The sequence below is a fragment of the Alternaria triticimaculans genome, assembly GCF_023758025.1.
Source record: "Alternaria triticimaculans strain BMP 0046 chromosome Unknown scaffold_1, whole genome shotgun sequence".
Lineage (NCBI taxonomy): Eukaryota > Fungi > Ascomycota > Dothideomycetes > Pleosporales > Pleosporaceae > Alternaria > Alternaria triticimaculans.
Window position 1 is genome coordinate 1729069 of NW_026055958.1, and position 13074 is coordinate 1742142.

Sequence of the window (13074 nt, forward strand, 5' to 3'; positions counted from 1 at the left end):
CCTCCATGTGCTACGTGTACTACGTTGTACACGTAGTACACGTAGCACATGGAGGACAACTATCGATTCGAACCAGAATTCATTGCTGGCGTGTTTCTACGCCGGATCTAAGATTCCAATCAACGAGCGGTCTGAAGTTCACAGGGCGTGCCTACCTAGGGAGGCAGGGCGTGCAACTGGATTGTCATGAGCCCCTATTTACACTGCAGTAACCAGCCTCGCGGTATCAACGCCCAGGGCCAGCAATGACATCTTCCCGTGTGTAGCAAGTGGTAAGGCTGGATTACCCGACTTCAGAAGCTCGCTGTTGGTCGTGACACACAACGTCGCTGCATCTATGCGCATCGGATGCCCCTATACCGCGGCTGAACTATATTTAGCGAACAATACCTTTCATCTGTAATACCAGTAAATCACTCCAAACAGTAGAAGAGCGTCCGCATGATCGTTCTCGGTTGACAAGTGATGTAGGTTACACGCACGATGTTCGCCGGTCCTCCGCCGCCGCCGGCCCCACACGACCGCAAGAAATTTTCCTTGCTACCACAACCACCAATCCCAAACTTCAACAACTTGCAGCCTGGTTTGCTACAGCTTGAACGTTACTCTCAGACAGCATCATCTGAGTATAGACTCGTTTCAATCTCGACTTCTTCCATCAAACAATAGCATCGCCCGGCTAGCTCAATCGGTAGAGCGTGAGACTCTTAGCTTTCACGTCCTAATCAGACTCGATTGGCTATCTCAAGGTTGTGGGTTCGACCCCCACGTCGGGCTTCTTTGTTTTTTGCGCTCTTGAGGACATGTGGTCGTCGTCCAGGAGTCGTGGTGTTGATTTTTTTGGTGAATCTTTTTGCCAAGCACTTCCGCCAGTGCGAACCACAACAACCTATATCGCTAAGTCAACGTCTATAGGCTCTTTTCATACCTTCCATCGTCGCCTGTTTTGTCTGTTGCTAATTGCTAGGTGTGGTATGATGTTTATTTTGTGTAGTCAGGGTTACACGGCGCATTTCCCTATCTTGTAGGTTCACAGCTAACGAAGAACAAGCTACCTAGGTACTGTGACTAGACGCTGTCACAACGACGAACGTTATGCACGTCAGAGCAGCTGTCTCATCCGTTGTTATCGTGTGCGACATTCCTATAATGCCTTTGAAAGTACAATGTCGCAGACTTCAGACCAGAATAACACATGCATCTGTCAATATGTCTAGCATGAGGATAGTAACCGCTGATATGCACATCGTACTTGAGTGTAAGCCTGGCAGCTGATGTCATTCTTTTGATCTTTACATAGGCCGGCATCGGATGCATTGTTGACTTCAAGTTGTTTGGTGCAAAACCGCCCGGCAAGATCTGCCATGCTTGCAAGACGCATCAGCAGAGCCCTCATCAACGCATGTCATGATTACAAAACGGTCTTCCTCCAGTGAGTGCCCGCGCCACCTTTCCCCGCCTGTAGCGCCAGGTTCGTCGGCCCCATGATAAAAGGGCCGAACCTCCCATGATGCATATAGTACTACATGGGTCTTACATCCTCCACCCGTAGCTGTGCAACTGACCATATCCGCTGCAGGCGCTGCCAAGCTTGGTGTCACAACAAGACAGTAGCGATGAGTGCACTCTTCGTGCTTTGGAGCAATGTCAATGTGACGTCCACGTTGTATCGTGCGATAGGTATTGAACCTCCTGCAATCCCACATTTCCGCTTCAGGAACTGACCCCAGCCGTCCAACGGGCGTGCCGTACCGCAGAGATCTTGGCGGGTCCAGAACGGTGCCATGTCCGAAAGACCCCGTACCAGACTAAGCGGGGCACGCAATGTGTTACCACCTCTCACCGATCTAGTCCGAGACTGAGCACAAGGATTCGTCGAGGTATGGCCTGATGAACAAGACCAAGAACTGCAGGATTACCCTCCCGCACGCGATGCGCTGTGCCAATACACCCCGGATGAACTGCAGCTTATTCCTTTAAGCTACGCAAGAAGTCCAACAGTCTGCTATCCGTATAAGCTTCCCCTCATTGTCATCTCTTCCCCGACCGAACCTGCAGTGCAATCAATATTGTATCGGCTCCATCCTTCACATCCACCAGCGCGGCTGTGGCTCAAGTCTTATATCAACATGGGCTCCATCGAAGATATCCAAAGATTGTCCCTCAACGGCAGTGCTAACGGCACCAATGGCACGCACGTCATCGAACTCGACGCCCTGATAGTTGGCGCAGGTTTCTGCGGCGTATACCAGCTGAAGATACTCCGCGACGCAGGCTATAACGTCAAGCTCGTCGAGCACGGATCCGATTACGGCGGTGTATGGTACTGGAATCGGTACCCGGGCGTTCGTGTCGACAGCTCGATTCCCCACTACGAATTCTCCGACCCAGCACTTTGGAAGGATTGGACATGGAAGCAGAGATTCCCAGCGGGCTCGGAGCTTCGCGCTTATTTTGCTCACGTGGCGAAGGTGTGGGATCTGCGGAAGGATACCAAGTTTGACACATTCGTTTCGTCTGCGACATGGAGTGATGACGAAGCGAGGTGGACGGTGAAAACGAAGGCGGGCGAGATGTACAAGGTGAAGTTTCTTTTGTTGAACACTGGCTTCGCGGCGAAGCGACATATTCCCGATTGGAAAGGCATCGATTCTTTCAAAGGTCGGATCACATTGCCGTCGCAGTGAAACTCACTAACCTTTGATCAGGCACATTCCTCCATCCCTCATTTTGGCCTCATGAAGAACCTGATCTCCGCGGCAAGAAGGTGGCTGTTATTGGAACTGGCGCTACCGGCATTCAAATAGCGCAGGAGCTGAGCAAGACTGCCAGCCAGCTCACAGTCTTCCAACGGACACTGAACATGTCAATGCCAATGCGTCAAGTCGACTACGACCTTCCGCAACAAGCCATCGCCAAGCTTGAGTATCCGGACTTCTTCGCAGCGTTGAAAACACGCTTCTCAGGCTTCTCGTTTGAGTTCATCCCCCGCTCTACATTCGACGATACGCCAGAACAAAGGATGAAGGTTTACGAAGACTTGTGGAGTGAAGGCGATTTCAAATTCTGGCTTGCGGCTTATCAAGACATGCTTTTTAGCAAAGAAGCCAACCGCGAAGCATACAACTTTTGGCGAGACAAGACGCGGGCGAAGATCAATAACAACAGAGTCGCTGATACACTCGCTCCCATTGAGCAACCCTATTCCTTCGGTTGCAAACGTATCGCGCTGGAGAATGGGTACTTTGAAATGTACAATAAGTCCAACGTCTCTCTTGTTGACATCAGCGAAAAGGGTACGCCAATCCAAGAGATTACCGAGAAAGGCATCAAGACCACAGAGAAAGAACACGAGTTCGACTACATCATCAGCGCGACCGGTTACGATGCCCTTACCGGTGGTCTGAAACAGATCGATATCCGCGGTCCGTCAGGCGAGAGCTTGAGCGAGCATTGGAAGGACGGCGTAAAGACGTATCTCGGAATGGCTGTCGCAGGCTTCCCGAACATGTTTTTCACATATGGGCCCCAAGCGCCGACTGCGCTGTGCAATGGTCCCACGTGCGCTGAGCTGCAAGGCGGCTGGATCTTGCAGATGATGAACCATATGAAGGAGAAGTCGCTTCGTAAGATCGTGGCCCAGAAGGAGAGCGAAGATCAGTGGAAAGAGCTTATATGGAAGCTTGCAAATGCATCGCTGTTGCCCAGTGTAGATTCTGTGAGTTGCAACGAGCCAATGAATCAGGAATTGTGGTATACTAACGCTGCGATAGTGGTACATGGGAAGTAATATTCCTGGGAAGCCTAGAGAGCCATTGATGTACATCGGAGGTGTGCCGACTTATTACAAGACGATCAACGAGACGGCGGAGAACGGGTATACGGGGTTTGATCTGTCGTGAATGCGTGCTTTGTGACTGAAGTAGGTAGGCCTGTCAGGGTCGATGACGCGACTGGCTACCTAGGTAGATTCGGCTGGGTTCAAAGGTTGATGGAAATATTAGAGGTCTCATATACGCAATGTATGGCACATCGTGCGCAAATATGCTGCGTGTACATTACCTAGGTACGATGGTGACGTCGTCCGATGCTCACAGTTGGGGGCTGAGGGAGCTGGGAAATGCGCTGGTCAATGCGTGCCGGCCGTTCGGCCGCCCGACCCAGCCCCCGAATTTCTTCCTGCCACTGGGTCTACGTTCATCATTCACTTAATCCACAGAACCACGAAGCTCCACGACTTATCGCAAGTACTACATATCAAGATTTCGCATGCGATGCTGGTACCAAAAACCCTTACTGCTACGGTCACCCTGCGCCTAGGCCTGCCAGGTGCAATAGAGCCGACCCTCGTGCTTTCTGCCGCCCCATAACTAGGTAGTCTCCACCTGGACGTGTTCGGTATTAGCAGCCCAGTCTACCTACACTCTTTACCGAGACACGCCACCCGCGGCTGTCAAACCCAGATGCCTGCTGCATGAGTCCATGTACACCATACATCTCGTCGTGTATGCGTCCAATCATTAGGTACAGGCCATTGTGTGCCAACCTGGGAAGGTATAAGTTACGCTCATGAAGGCCCCATTGTACCTTTGCAAAGCCGTCCCGTTCAAAATGTCTACCACTAAGAGCCGTATAGCTCAGCTTGCAGCTCATATCGCGCATCATACCCAACGAGTAGACGAGCACCTTTCCAAGAACAACTTACCGCACCCGTCCTTCAACGCAGACAGTCCTGCTGATCTCGAGCTACCGTCGGAACTTGAAGAGTCGCGAAATGCCGTCCTTGAAGCAACTCAGGAGCTGAACGATTTGCTCCAAACCCCAAGAGATCTGATCTTCAATCATCATGTCAGTATGGAACAAAAGGATGAGGCACGGCTTACAAACTGATGTCTGTCAGCACAACGCCATCTCATACCTGCAGTTCATCTCTCGCTTTGGTCTTGCGAACAAGGTGCCGATAGACGGGGAGATTTCTTTCAAAGATCTCGCAGCCACCATTGGTATTAACACCGCGGCGACCACCAGTATACTGCGGCTAGGCATTGCGTTTCGCATATTCACAGAGCCCCGTCCTGGCTTCATCGCGCACTCTGCAGCTTCACGACAGATGGTTAACGATACGCGAGTGTCAGATTGGGTTGCAGTGACTACAGAAGAACTGTGGCCAGCAACGCAAAAGCTCACTGATGCCTTGACGACCTGGCCCAAGGCCGCCGAGCCAAATCAAACTGTGAGTTTGTACACATGACTATATTATAGCATTATTGACAAGTCGCTAGGGGTTCTCGCTGGCCAACAAGACAAACCTGCCATTTCATGAGGTGCTCGTCCAGAATCCCGAACGCGCACGCCGATTTGGAGGTGCCATGAGCTCCTTTACCACTGGTGAAGCATATTCTCTGCGCCATCTGACAGACGGTTATTGTTGGTCTTCAATCGTCCCGGGGACTGTGGTCGATCTCGGAGGTTCTCATGGTGATGCGGCATTTGCTCTCGTTCGAAAATACCCAGGTCTTCAGCTCGTGGTACAGGACCTTCCAGGTGTGATCTCGAACTCAAAGACAGAGGAAGGGCTAGATGTGAGGTTCATGGCGCATGACTTCTTCGAAGAGCAACCTGTGAAGAATGCTAACTTATACTATTTCCGTTGGACCTTGCATAACTGGCCGGATATATACTGCGTCAAGGCGCTCAGGGCTTTGATACCCGCATTGAAGAAAGGCGCACGTATCCTGATCATCGATGCAGTGATGCCTCCACCTGGCGCATTGCCGAACGGCCTTGATCGAAAGCTCAGGTAAGCTCAAGCTGGTCGCAAAAGCCGCATCTGTGGTATTGACCTCTTATACAGGGCGATGGATTTGACAATGCTGGAAGTAGGCAATGCTAGAGAGCGAGAGTTGGAAGAGTGGAAAGCGCTACTTATCGAAGCCGACGCAAGATTCAAGTTTCACGACTTGCATCAGCCACCAGGTTCTGCACTTGCGATCTTCGAAGCCATATGGGATGAAGAACCCGCGAGCTCGAAAATCGTTTAATGCCACGTAGTTTGGTCTCTACTGCATCATTGCATTCATGTGCCAAGACTGTATCAGCATTGTAGCGCACAAAGAGGTATATGCACCCTTCCCAGCCGCATTTATTGCACATGACCGCGTGTTTGTTTGGTCATGTTAAATATAGAAGCTATCTAGGTAAGATCACGAAGTGAGCATTCGGGCCTTGAGGGCATGTGCTTGAACGGCCTTCAACTCTTGGTGTGCTGAGCACGTTGCGAGAACTTCATTTGAACTTCAGACCGCCGACAGCTATCTGAGCTCTTGACCATTGGAGTCTCATTAGCATTATATTCCAGTCTCATTTGTTGAATCCTCCCTCTTAGAGACCTAAGACGACATCTCTGGGAAGAACTCTCGACGCGGAGGTAAATCGAAGCTTAAATAGCTTCGAATGGACTCTTCTCTCTCCCACCGCGCCTCTTCTGTCTTGACTCTTGTCCCAATTTCTGGACTACCTATCTCTGTGCTACTACTGGAGGAAGATCTGGATTGGAGACAGGAAAGGGATAGCCCGAGCCAAGAACATGTACCCTCGATTCGGTGTAGCAATGGTCGAAGGAGAGGAAGATTTGCGCCTACTACGGCTAATGAGCTTTCAACCATGCCCCATGCAAAGATCGGAGTGGTAAAGTCTGGACCAGGATCAGTTATACTCTCCGGACTAATGCTGACTTTGGGCAAAACCTACAGGTAATGTCATCATAATTGTGCATAATGCCTCGACCAATCTCGATGAAAGTAACAAAACGTGCGATACCAGCACCGCATACTCTAGTCATGGTCAGCAAGAGCGTCATGATCATGGAACAAGGGAACCCACACTGCGCCCAATAAAAGAATACATGTCGCCGCAATACGGGTCTTCCAGTGCATCTGCAGTTGGCAAATGACCGGGATTGGTGAGGCCAAGATTGCAATGTCGGTGAGAAATCCACTGATCGATACAGCGTAGTAAAAAGGTAGTGGTTCAACACACTCCACCCTCGCGTATTCGAAAGAGGTCCAGAGTGTTCGCGGATCTCGGCACTGCAGGAGAATTACGAAGAAGAGCGATACGGCCCAGACTGCAATGACGGCGATAAGAATATTGTTGGCGAATAGGAAACGTGGATACACGTAGAAGACTCGTCGATAGAAGCATAGTACAGACGTCTTGCTGAAAGCCAGAGAAGCTAAGCCAAGAAGTTGCAGGGTATAATTTGTCTGCAGATGTTAGCGGCGAACGTCCCCTGTTGACAGCTGTCTCCACCTTCTCGTATACTTCTAGCTGTTTTGTGTACACTGGACCATTTGGCCCCTCGATGTTGGTTTGATGCTGTGCCATCTCCCCAAATTGGGTACCTATATGCTCGTGAGATACGGTAGACGTCTAGTACACAGTCACTAACCGATGACCTGAGCAACTGCCATGCCGATTGTGCATATCTGAATAGTGGTTAAGCCCTGCGTTTTGTTGCGAGACACAACGCGGAATGACTTACCAAGGCCGGGATTATGAGCACATCATCAATTCCGATGCGGTTACCAGATTTCGTATGCGCCCAGAATCTCAATACAACAGAGATGATAGCGAGGAGCATTAGCGTCAGTGACAATGCCTCGAACTTGGCCGGATTCCACGCCATGCAGCTGCAGGTTCATGCAAGAGCTGGTTAGCCCTCGCTAAAGTGCAGGTGGTCAAGAGGCACGGTACTACAACCATGTAACTATAGCGCGCTGGAAAAGAGGAGCGCTGTGTACTACGAGGAAATAGTAATTCGGCGATTGTTTATCGACGTCGTGTAACAGATTGCCACGTTGCAGAGCGCTAGGTACCTAGGTATCTATGTGGATTTTCATGTTGGATCGTGCATCGCCCACGCCGCACCAAGCTGCTACGCCTCGCGCAGCCGAGGCGAAGGGACCGCTCTCTTCTGTCGGACAACTCCACGGAGCACCCGTAACGTGTTCCGCCAACCGCTGCTTTAACGCCACGTTCCTCGGAAAGTAATCCAATGACAATCAGCTGCTCTTTAGTCATTCTTCGCATCGACCTTTCTGTTTACATGTCCGGTACTCAGGTAGTCAAAACATCGACGAGGTGTCATCGAGTTCCAGAACACGACGCGCTGATGCCGAAATTTGTGGAAAACACTGGAGACGCCGAGTCGGTGTGCGCATCCTCTGATGATGAAAGCATGCCGTTTCGCGGAGGCAGAGTTCGCGACCGAAAGAATGCCTCAACGCGACTTATCTTCATCGCTTGCGCACTTGCGTTAGCAGTTTTAGGGTTCTCTTACATAGAGTTGCGGGTTCGTTACGCCCGTTTAGATGCGGGATTTAAGTCTTCCAGACCAGAGCTCTTCCCTGGTAAGACCTCTGTTCCAGTCTGTCTGATCTAGCAACAGATGCTGACCAGATCTGGTAGCTTTAGCAAGGAGTACAGCGTTTCGTCGACATACCCGGGTTTTTCCATTGACCGTGGCGGGTACACCGTTTGCAGGCTTCCCAAGCCCGGAGCTTGATCAAGCGTGGCATGAGCTGCTTCAGGGTTCGCAGACCTAGTCTCTTCGCCTCTAAAACTATGGTATCACGATCTGACAAACTGCCAAAGGAACCGTCATCAGGGTCTCAGCGGAAGACCTCGCATACTACAATGTCACATCTTTGCCTTTAGCCGATGGCTCCGGTTTCGCGTCGGAGACTTTTATGACCCATGAACTTCATTGCTTGGTATGTACATCGATGCAGACGGCGATCTGTATATGAGCTCACGACACGCGCAGAAAAAGATCCGACAATGGATATACAAAGAGTCTTATTTCCAAGACGTGCAGGGTTTAGCCCGCAATGAGCTGGAGCGACACATTAGTAAGTACCCACGGTGTCAACTTTCCTTCACTTGTTTGACTGACCGTATTCAAGACCATTGCATCGAGACTCTACGCCAGGGTATCATGTGCAGGGGCGATGTGTCATTGGGTACATACACATATCTTTCGGGTGGTGGCAATGACGTGACAGCTCGTAGCTGGGCCTCTCACCAATGCGTTGATTTTGACGCACTGATGGAGTGGACCAAGGCCCGATCTATCGATATCTTTGCTGAAGGGGCTCTGGTCAAGCCTGAGGATGTTGGCCCCGAACACTTCACGGAGAGAACCAAGCCACATATGTAGAGATAGTTGGTAGCATGCAGCTACTGTTCTTTGTCTACACCACATCACCCTCGCCGACAAAATTTAGTGCAAGATCGTGATTTTGGAGCGCTTCTTCCCTTGTAATGCCCCATTCGTCCGCCCAATCTGTGAGCTCCTCATAGTCTCTGCAAGTTCTTTCAGTCTGCCATCCGGAGATACCACGCGCAGTGTAGTTCATCATCTCCAAGTTAGAGTCCGCAAGGCAGATGAGGGACTGTCGGAGATATTCAAAACAATGGCGAACATGATGATGACTGGTGCGATGGTTCTTCTCACGAGATTCATCGCCCATCTCTACCAGCGTTCCATCGACAGAAGCCCAAAATGCTTGTCGGAGCATATTCTGACACACCGTTAGCTATTATCCAGAGTTACACTGACAAAGGTAGCTACTTGCTAAACAGTGCAATTCATGGAAAACGGCAATTCCTGCTACGTTTGGTGCAAGTTCCGGGTGTTGCACAAACCCCAATTTATCAGGGAACAAGGACGCCCATGCCGCATCACTCTCTTTGTCTGGGCGTTGAGGAAATGTCTTGTTAAACTGCATGTAATAATGCAAACCACCAGCAGGTACTGTCAGAATATGAGCTCTGGAGTATTTGGAAGGACGGTGTACATCATACGTATCGTAGTAGGTGTAGCGGCGTGAGCATGTCGCGACCCGAGTGAATAGCCAAGGCTTAGCGCCCCCAATGCGCCCAAAGCGAGCGCAGAGCCCTGTAAGATCTTTCGCAGCTTTGAACCCGGTCTTTCGTTGATTGTGTGGCCGACAGTATCGTTTTCAGACGAGGAAACCGGCAGGTAGCCCTCAAATTTCGCCATTTTGTTGATTTTCAGGACACAAAACGTGCATAGAGCCACATATGAATAAGTCCACAGCTGTTTTCCCAGTGCTTTCAATCATCAACTGCCGCGTGCTGCACAGATGTTCCTTCAAGGTGTCGGAGACACATTAAAGCAGCAAGTACAAGGCCGGTGCGCTGTCTAAGCCTAAGGATTCGGGAACTGTAAGGAGACTCCCAAATCAGTCGATGCAGCGTCTATCATATGCATGCTGTTGGTCAGCACTACAGACGGATGCAGGTGACAGCCTACGCGAGCGCCACTGAGCAGGAAGTAAGATTCGGCTGTTACTTCATTGGATCGTTTGACATAGCGATCGGCTAGCGTCAACGCCTCCACTGCGGCACGGCAGCCTCATGGTCAATGTACTCCGGAGAAATGGTGACCGTTGCAACGATTCAACCTTCGCATCGATACGAAGGATCAGTCGCTAGTTGACGTGTACAATGCAATGCAATGCGATGCGATGCGATGCGATGCGATGCCAGAACAGAATAAAGCTCAGCGAACATTCTCGATCATGTACAAGTCGGTATACAAGAAGCTCATCGCGTGGCACCCTAGCCAGGACGCTTCAATCCAAAGTCCAGAATAACATTCGAAATCTCTTACTTCTGACAGCGACAAGCATGCATTTCTCCACCCTCCTCTTCGCTGGCTTGGCAGCGTGTGGCTTCTATGCCAACGCTTTGCCTGTCGAACCCAAGCGCGGTAAGGGACAGCAGCATCCTCGGCCAATATTGAAGCTAATTTCGCGATAGATGCCGCTGCCGTTTCCGAAGCAGATCCTGCGCCGGGCTTCAAGCCTGTGATCGTATGGGAGCATACTACCAGCGACGACGATGATGGCATGGTGTATCAATGGCGCCGTAAGGACTAAAGTCCGAAAGTCTATGAAGATGTAAACGTGGCTATATCGTGGATGATGGGCACCTAGGAGGACGTTTTGTCACTTGTTTTGTACGCAGTATATGATTCGAATGAGAACACGACCCAGATTGAAATGAGCAGATGACGTGGGATGCCCGAGGTTGTATACAATGGATGTTTGAGCCGTTCAGGTTTCGCGAAAGCAGGGTCTCGACTGTGTTCGCGCCAACAACAGTGTGCGCATGGAGGGGTTGTGACAGCACGCCTTAAGCCTGTTTAAGTGTATGTTATCTGGTGATGGCTTGGAGGAAGGAGAAATGCGAAGCTTCCAGCGTGGAGATGTAAATAGAAAGTGGAGCTGCGGAGTTACCTCTTCGTCATTGGATCTTCGCACGCACGGACGCGCCCCATTTCACTTGGGTATGACCCTATATTCGCCTCAACACTGATGTGCGATTTAATAAAGCGAGTGCAAATTCGGCCTTCGTACCTGATGATACGGCAAGGGTATGATACCAGGTCTAGGACTAAGGCTGTCACCGAAAATGTGGTAAAGGTGCTGCATTTCTGACGAGGAAGACAATCTTGGAACGCCAATGAACCCCGAGTAATCTGATGCATGCGCGATGTAGTCTTGCATCTGCACACTGCCCAGGTGCGCTCGCGCCATCCCACACGTGGCAATTTGTGCCGCGGGGCATTAATACGCTGGGATCTCCTTACCTCGTAGCATTCACAACGTACTGGCGCCATGGAACACGAGACACTACTACCTTCCCATAGTGTATCACCTGGACAGGAATGCGATGATTTGGACTACGCGTACGAAGCCTCACCATTCCAATCCACTACTCAGAAGAGGTGCACAAAGGCAAAAATGACGGGTTCCAGATCGTGCATCGTCCTCTGCATAGCAAGTGTACTTTTTGGCTTCTTCGGTAGCTGGCTGTTTTGGATGGAAGTACCGATCAGTTCCAACACGCACACTAAAACAATCGAAACTACATGCACCACACCACTCATCCGTCGGGAGTGGAGAAGTCTGAGCATCGCGGAAAGGGACGCCTACATCGACGCGGTCTTCTGTCTCCGAACGAAGCCTTCGCGACTGAACCCGAATCAGACACTGTATGATGATTTCGCTTACGTGCATCACCGATTTGATGAAGAGAGTAAGTTCGCAGTACTTGTGTAGAGAAAGGACACTTACGAAGACGCTCAGTACACTTCGCTGCACCTTTCCTTGTCTGGCACCGGTATTTCATTCATACCTATCATCGCACGCTCGTGGAACAATGTCATTACACTGGACAACTACCGTACGGCTATTACCACATCAGCTCTTTCGTTTTGCTAACATCATATAGATATTGGGACTGGACTCTAGACTGGGAGGAGCTAACTTCTGCACCGGTATGGGATCGTGACCACGGCTTTTCTGGTAACGGTCTTGAGAGCCCGGAGCCCAGTATGTATTTCCCGCGCACCCATTGCGTCGAGGATGGCCGATTTGGTAATATGCAAGTCGCACGCGCTGGCCCGGTCTTGGTTTCTCACTGCCTGACCCGCGACTTTGGATCGGGAGAGCCGATCGCGAATTTGTCGCAACTGTTGCGACCTGAAGCGGTCGAAGAGCTTCTGCTTGAAGACGACTACTTTCGGTTCACACTGCGATTCGAGAATGGCCCGCACGTTGCGATCCCAAAGTTTATACTGGGGGACTTTCGGCTTTCGACGTCGCCAAATGGTCAGACAAACATAGCGACCACTTTTTGCCGAACCATCTGCTAATGATTAACAGACCCGATATTCTTCCTTCATCACTCGCAAATCGACAGGATTTGGTGGCGGTGGCAACAATACGACTCACCACGGCGACAAAACATGTACAAAGGTACTGTCAGGCCGAGATCAAAACAGCAAGCCAGTCTCGACGATAGGATTTCGATTGGAGGTCTAGCCCCGGATATCAAGGTCTCGGAGCTTATGGATGTACGATCAGGTATCTTCTGCTATACGTATTAGTAGCTCCGCAACTAGACCAACCAATATGATGATGTGACGAAACCTGATCGCTCAACAGTCCTAGCTGAACGCTCGGCTTGCGTATGAACCGT

At 50.6% G+C, this 13074-nt stretch overlaps 3 protein-coding genes and 1 non-coding gene across 4 annotated transcripts; all 4 read left to right on the forward strand.

Moving 5' to 3' along the window:
- The first annotated feature begins 673 nt into the window (after positions 1-673).
- Positions 674-777, forward strand: J4E78_000549. Its single transcript has one exon. It is a non-coding gene; the product is annotated as a tRNA-Lys (tRNA).
- Positions 778-2129: 1352 nt separating this feature from the next.
- J4E78_000550 (uncharacterized protein) lies at positions 2130-3902 on the forward strand (the record flags this gene model as incomplete). The annotated part of the gene is made up of 3 exons (XM_049361212.1): positions 2130-2661; positions 2709-3718; positions 3774-3902. The coding sequence occupies 3 exons, from the start codon at positions 2130-2132 to the stop codon at positions 3900-3902; spliced, it is 1671 nt and encodes a 556-aa protein (XP_049226495.1).
- A 944-nt stretch (positions 3903-4846) lies between these two features.
- On the forward strand, positions 4847-6041 carry J4E78_000551 (uncharacterized protein; the record flags this gene model as incomplete). The annotated part of the gene is made up of 4 exons (XM_049361213.1): positions 4847-4852; positions 4901-5233; positions 5283-5800; positions 5855-6041. The coding sequence occupies 4 exons, from the start codon at positions 4847-4849 to the stop codon at positions 6039-6041; spliced, it is 1044 nt and encodes a 347-aa protein (XP_049226496.1).
- A 4675-nt stretch (positions 6042-10716) lies between these two features.
- J4E78_000552 (uncharacterized protein) lies at positions 10717-10967 on the forward strand (the record flags this gene model as incomplete). The annotated part of the gene is made up of 2 exons (XM_049361214.1): positions 10717-10798; positions 10849-10967. The coding sequence occupies 2 exons, from the start codon at positions 10717-10719 to the stop codon at positions 10965-10967; spliced, it is 201 nt and encodes a 66-aa protein (XP_049226497.1).
- Between the last annotated feature and the right edge of the window lie 2107 nt (positions 10968-13074).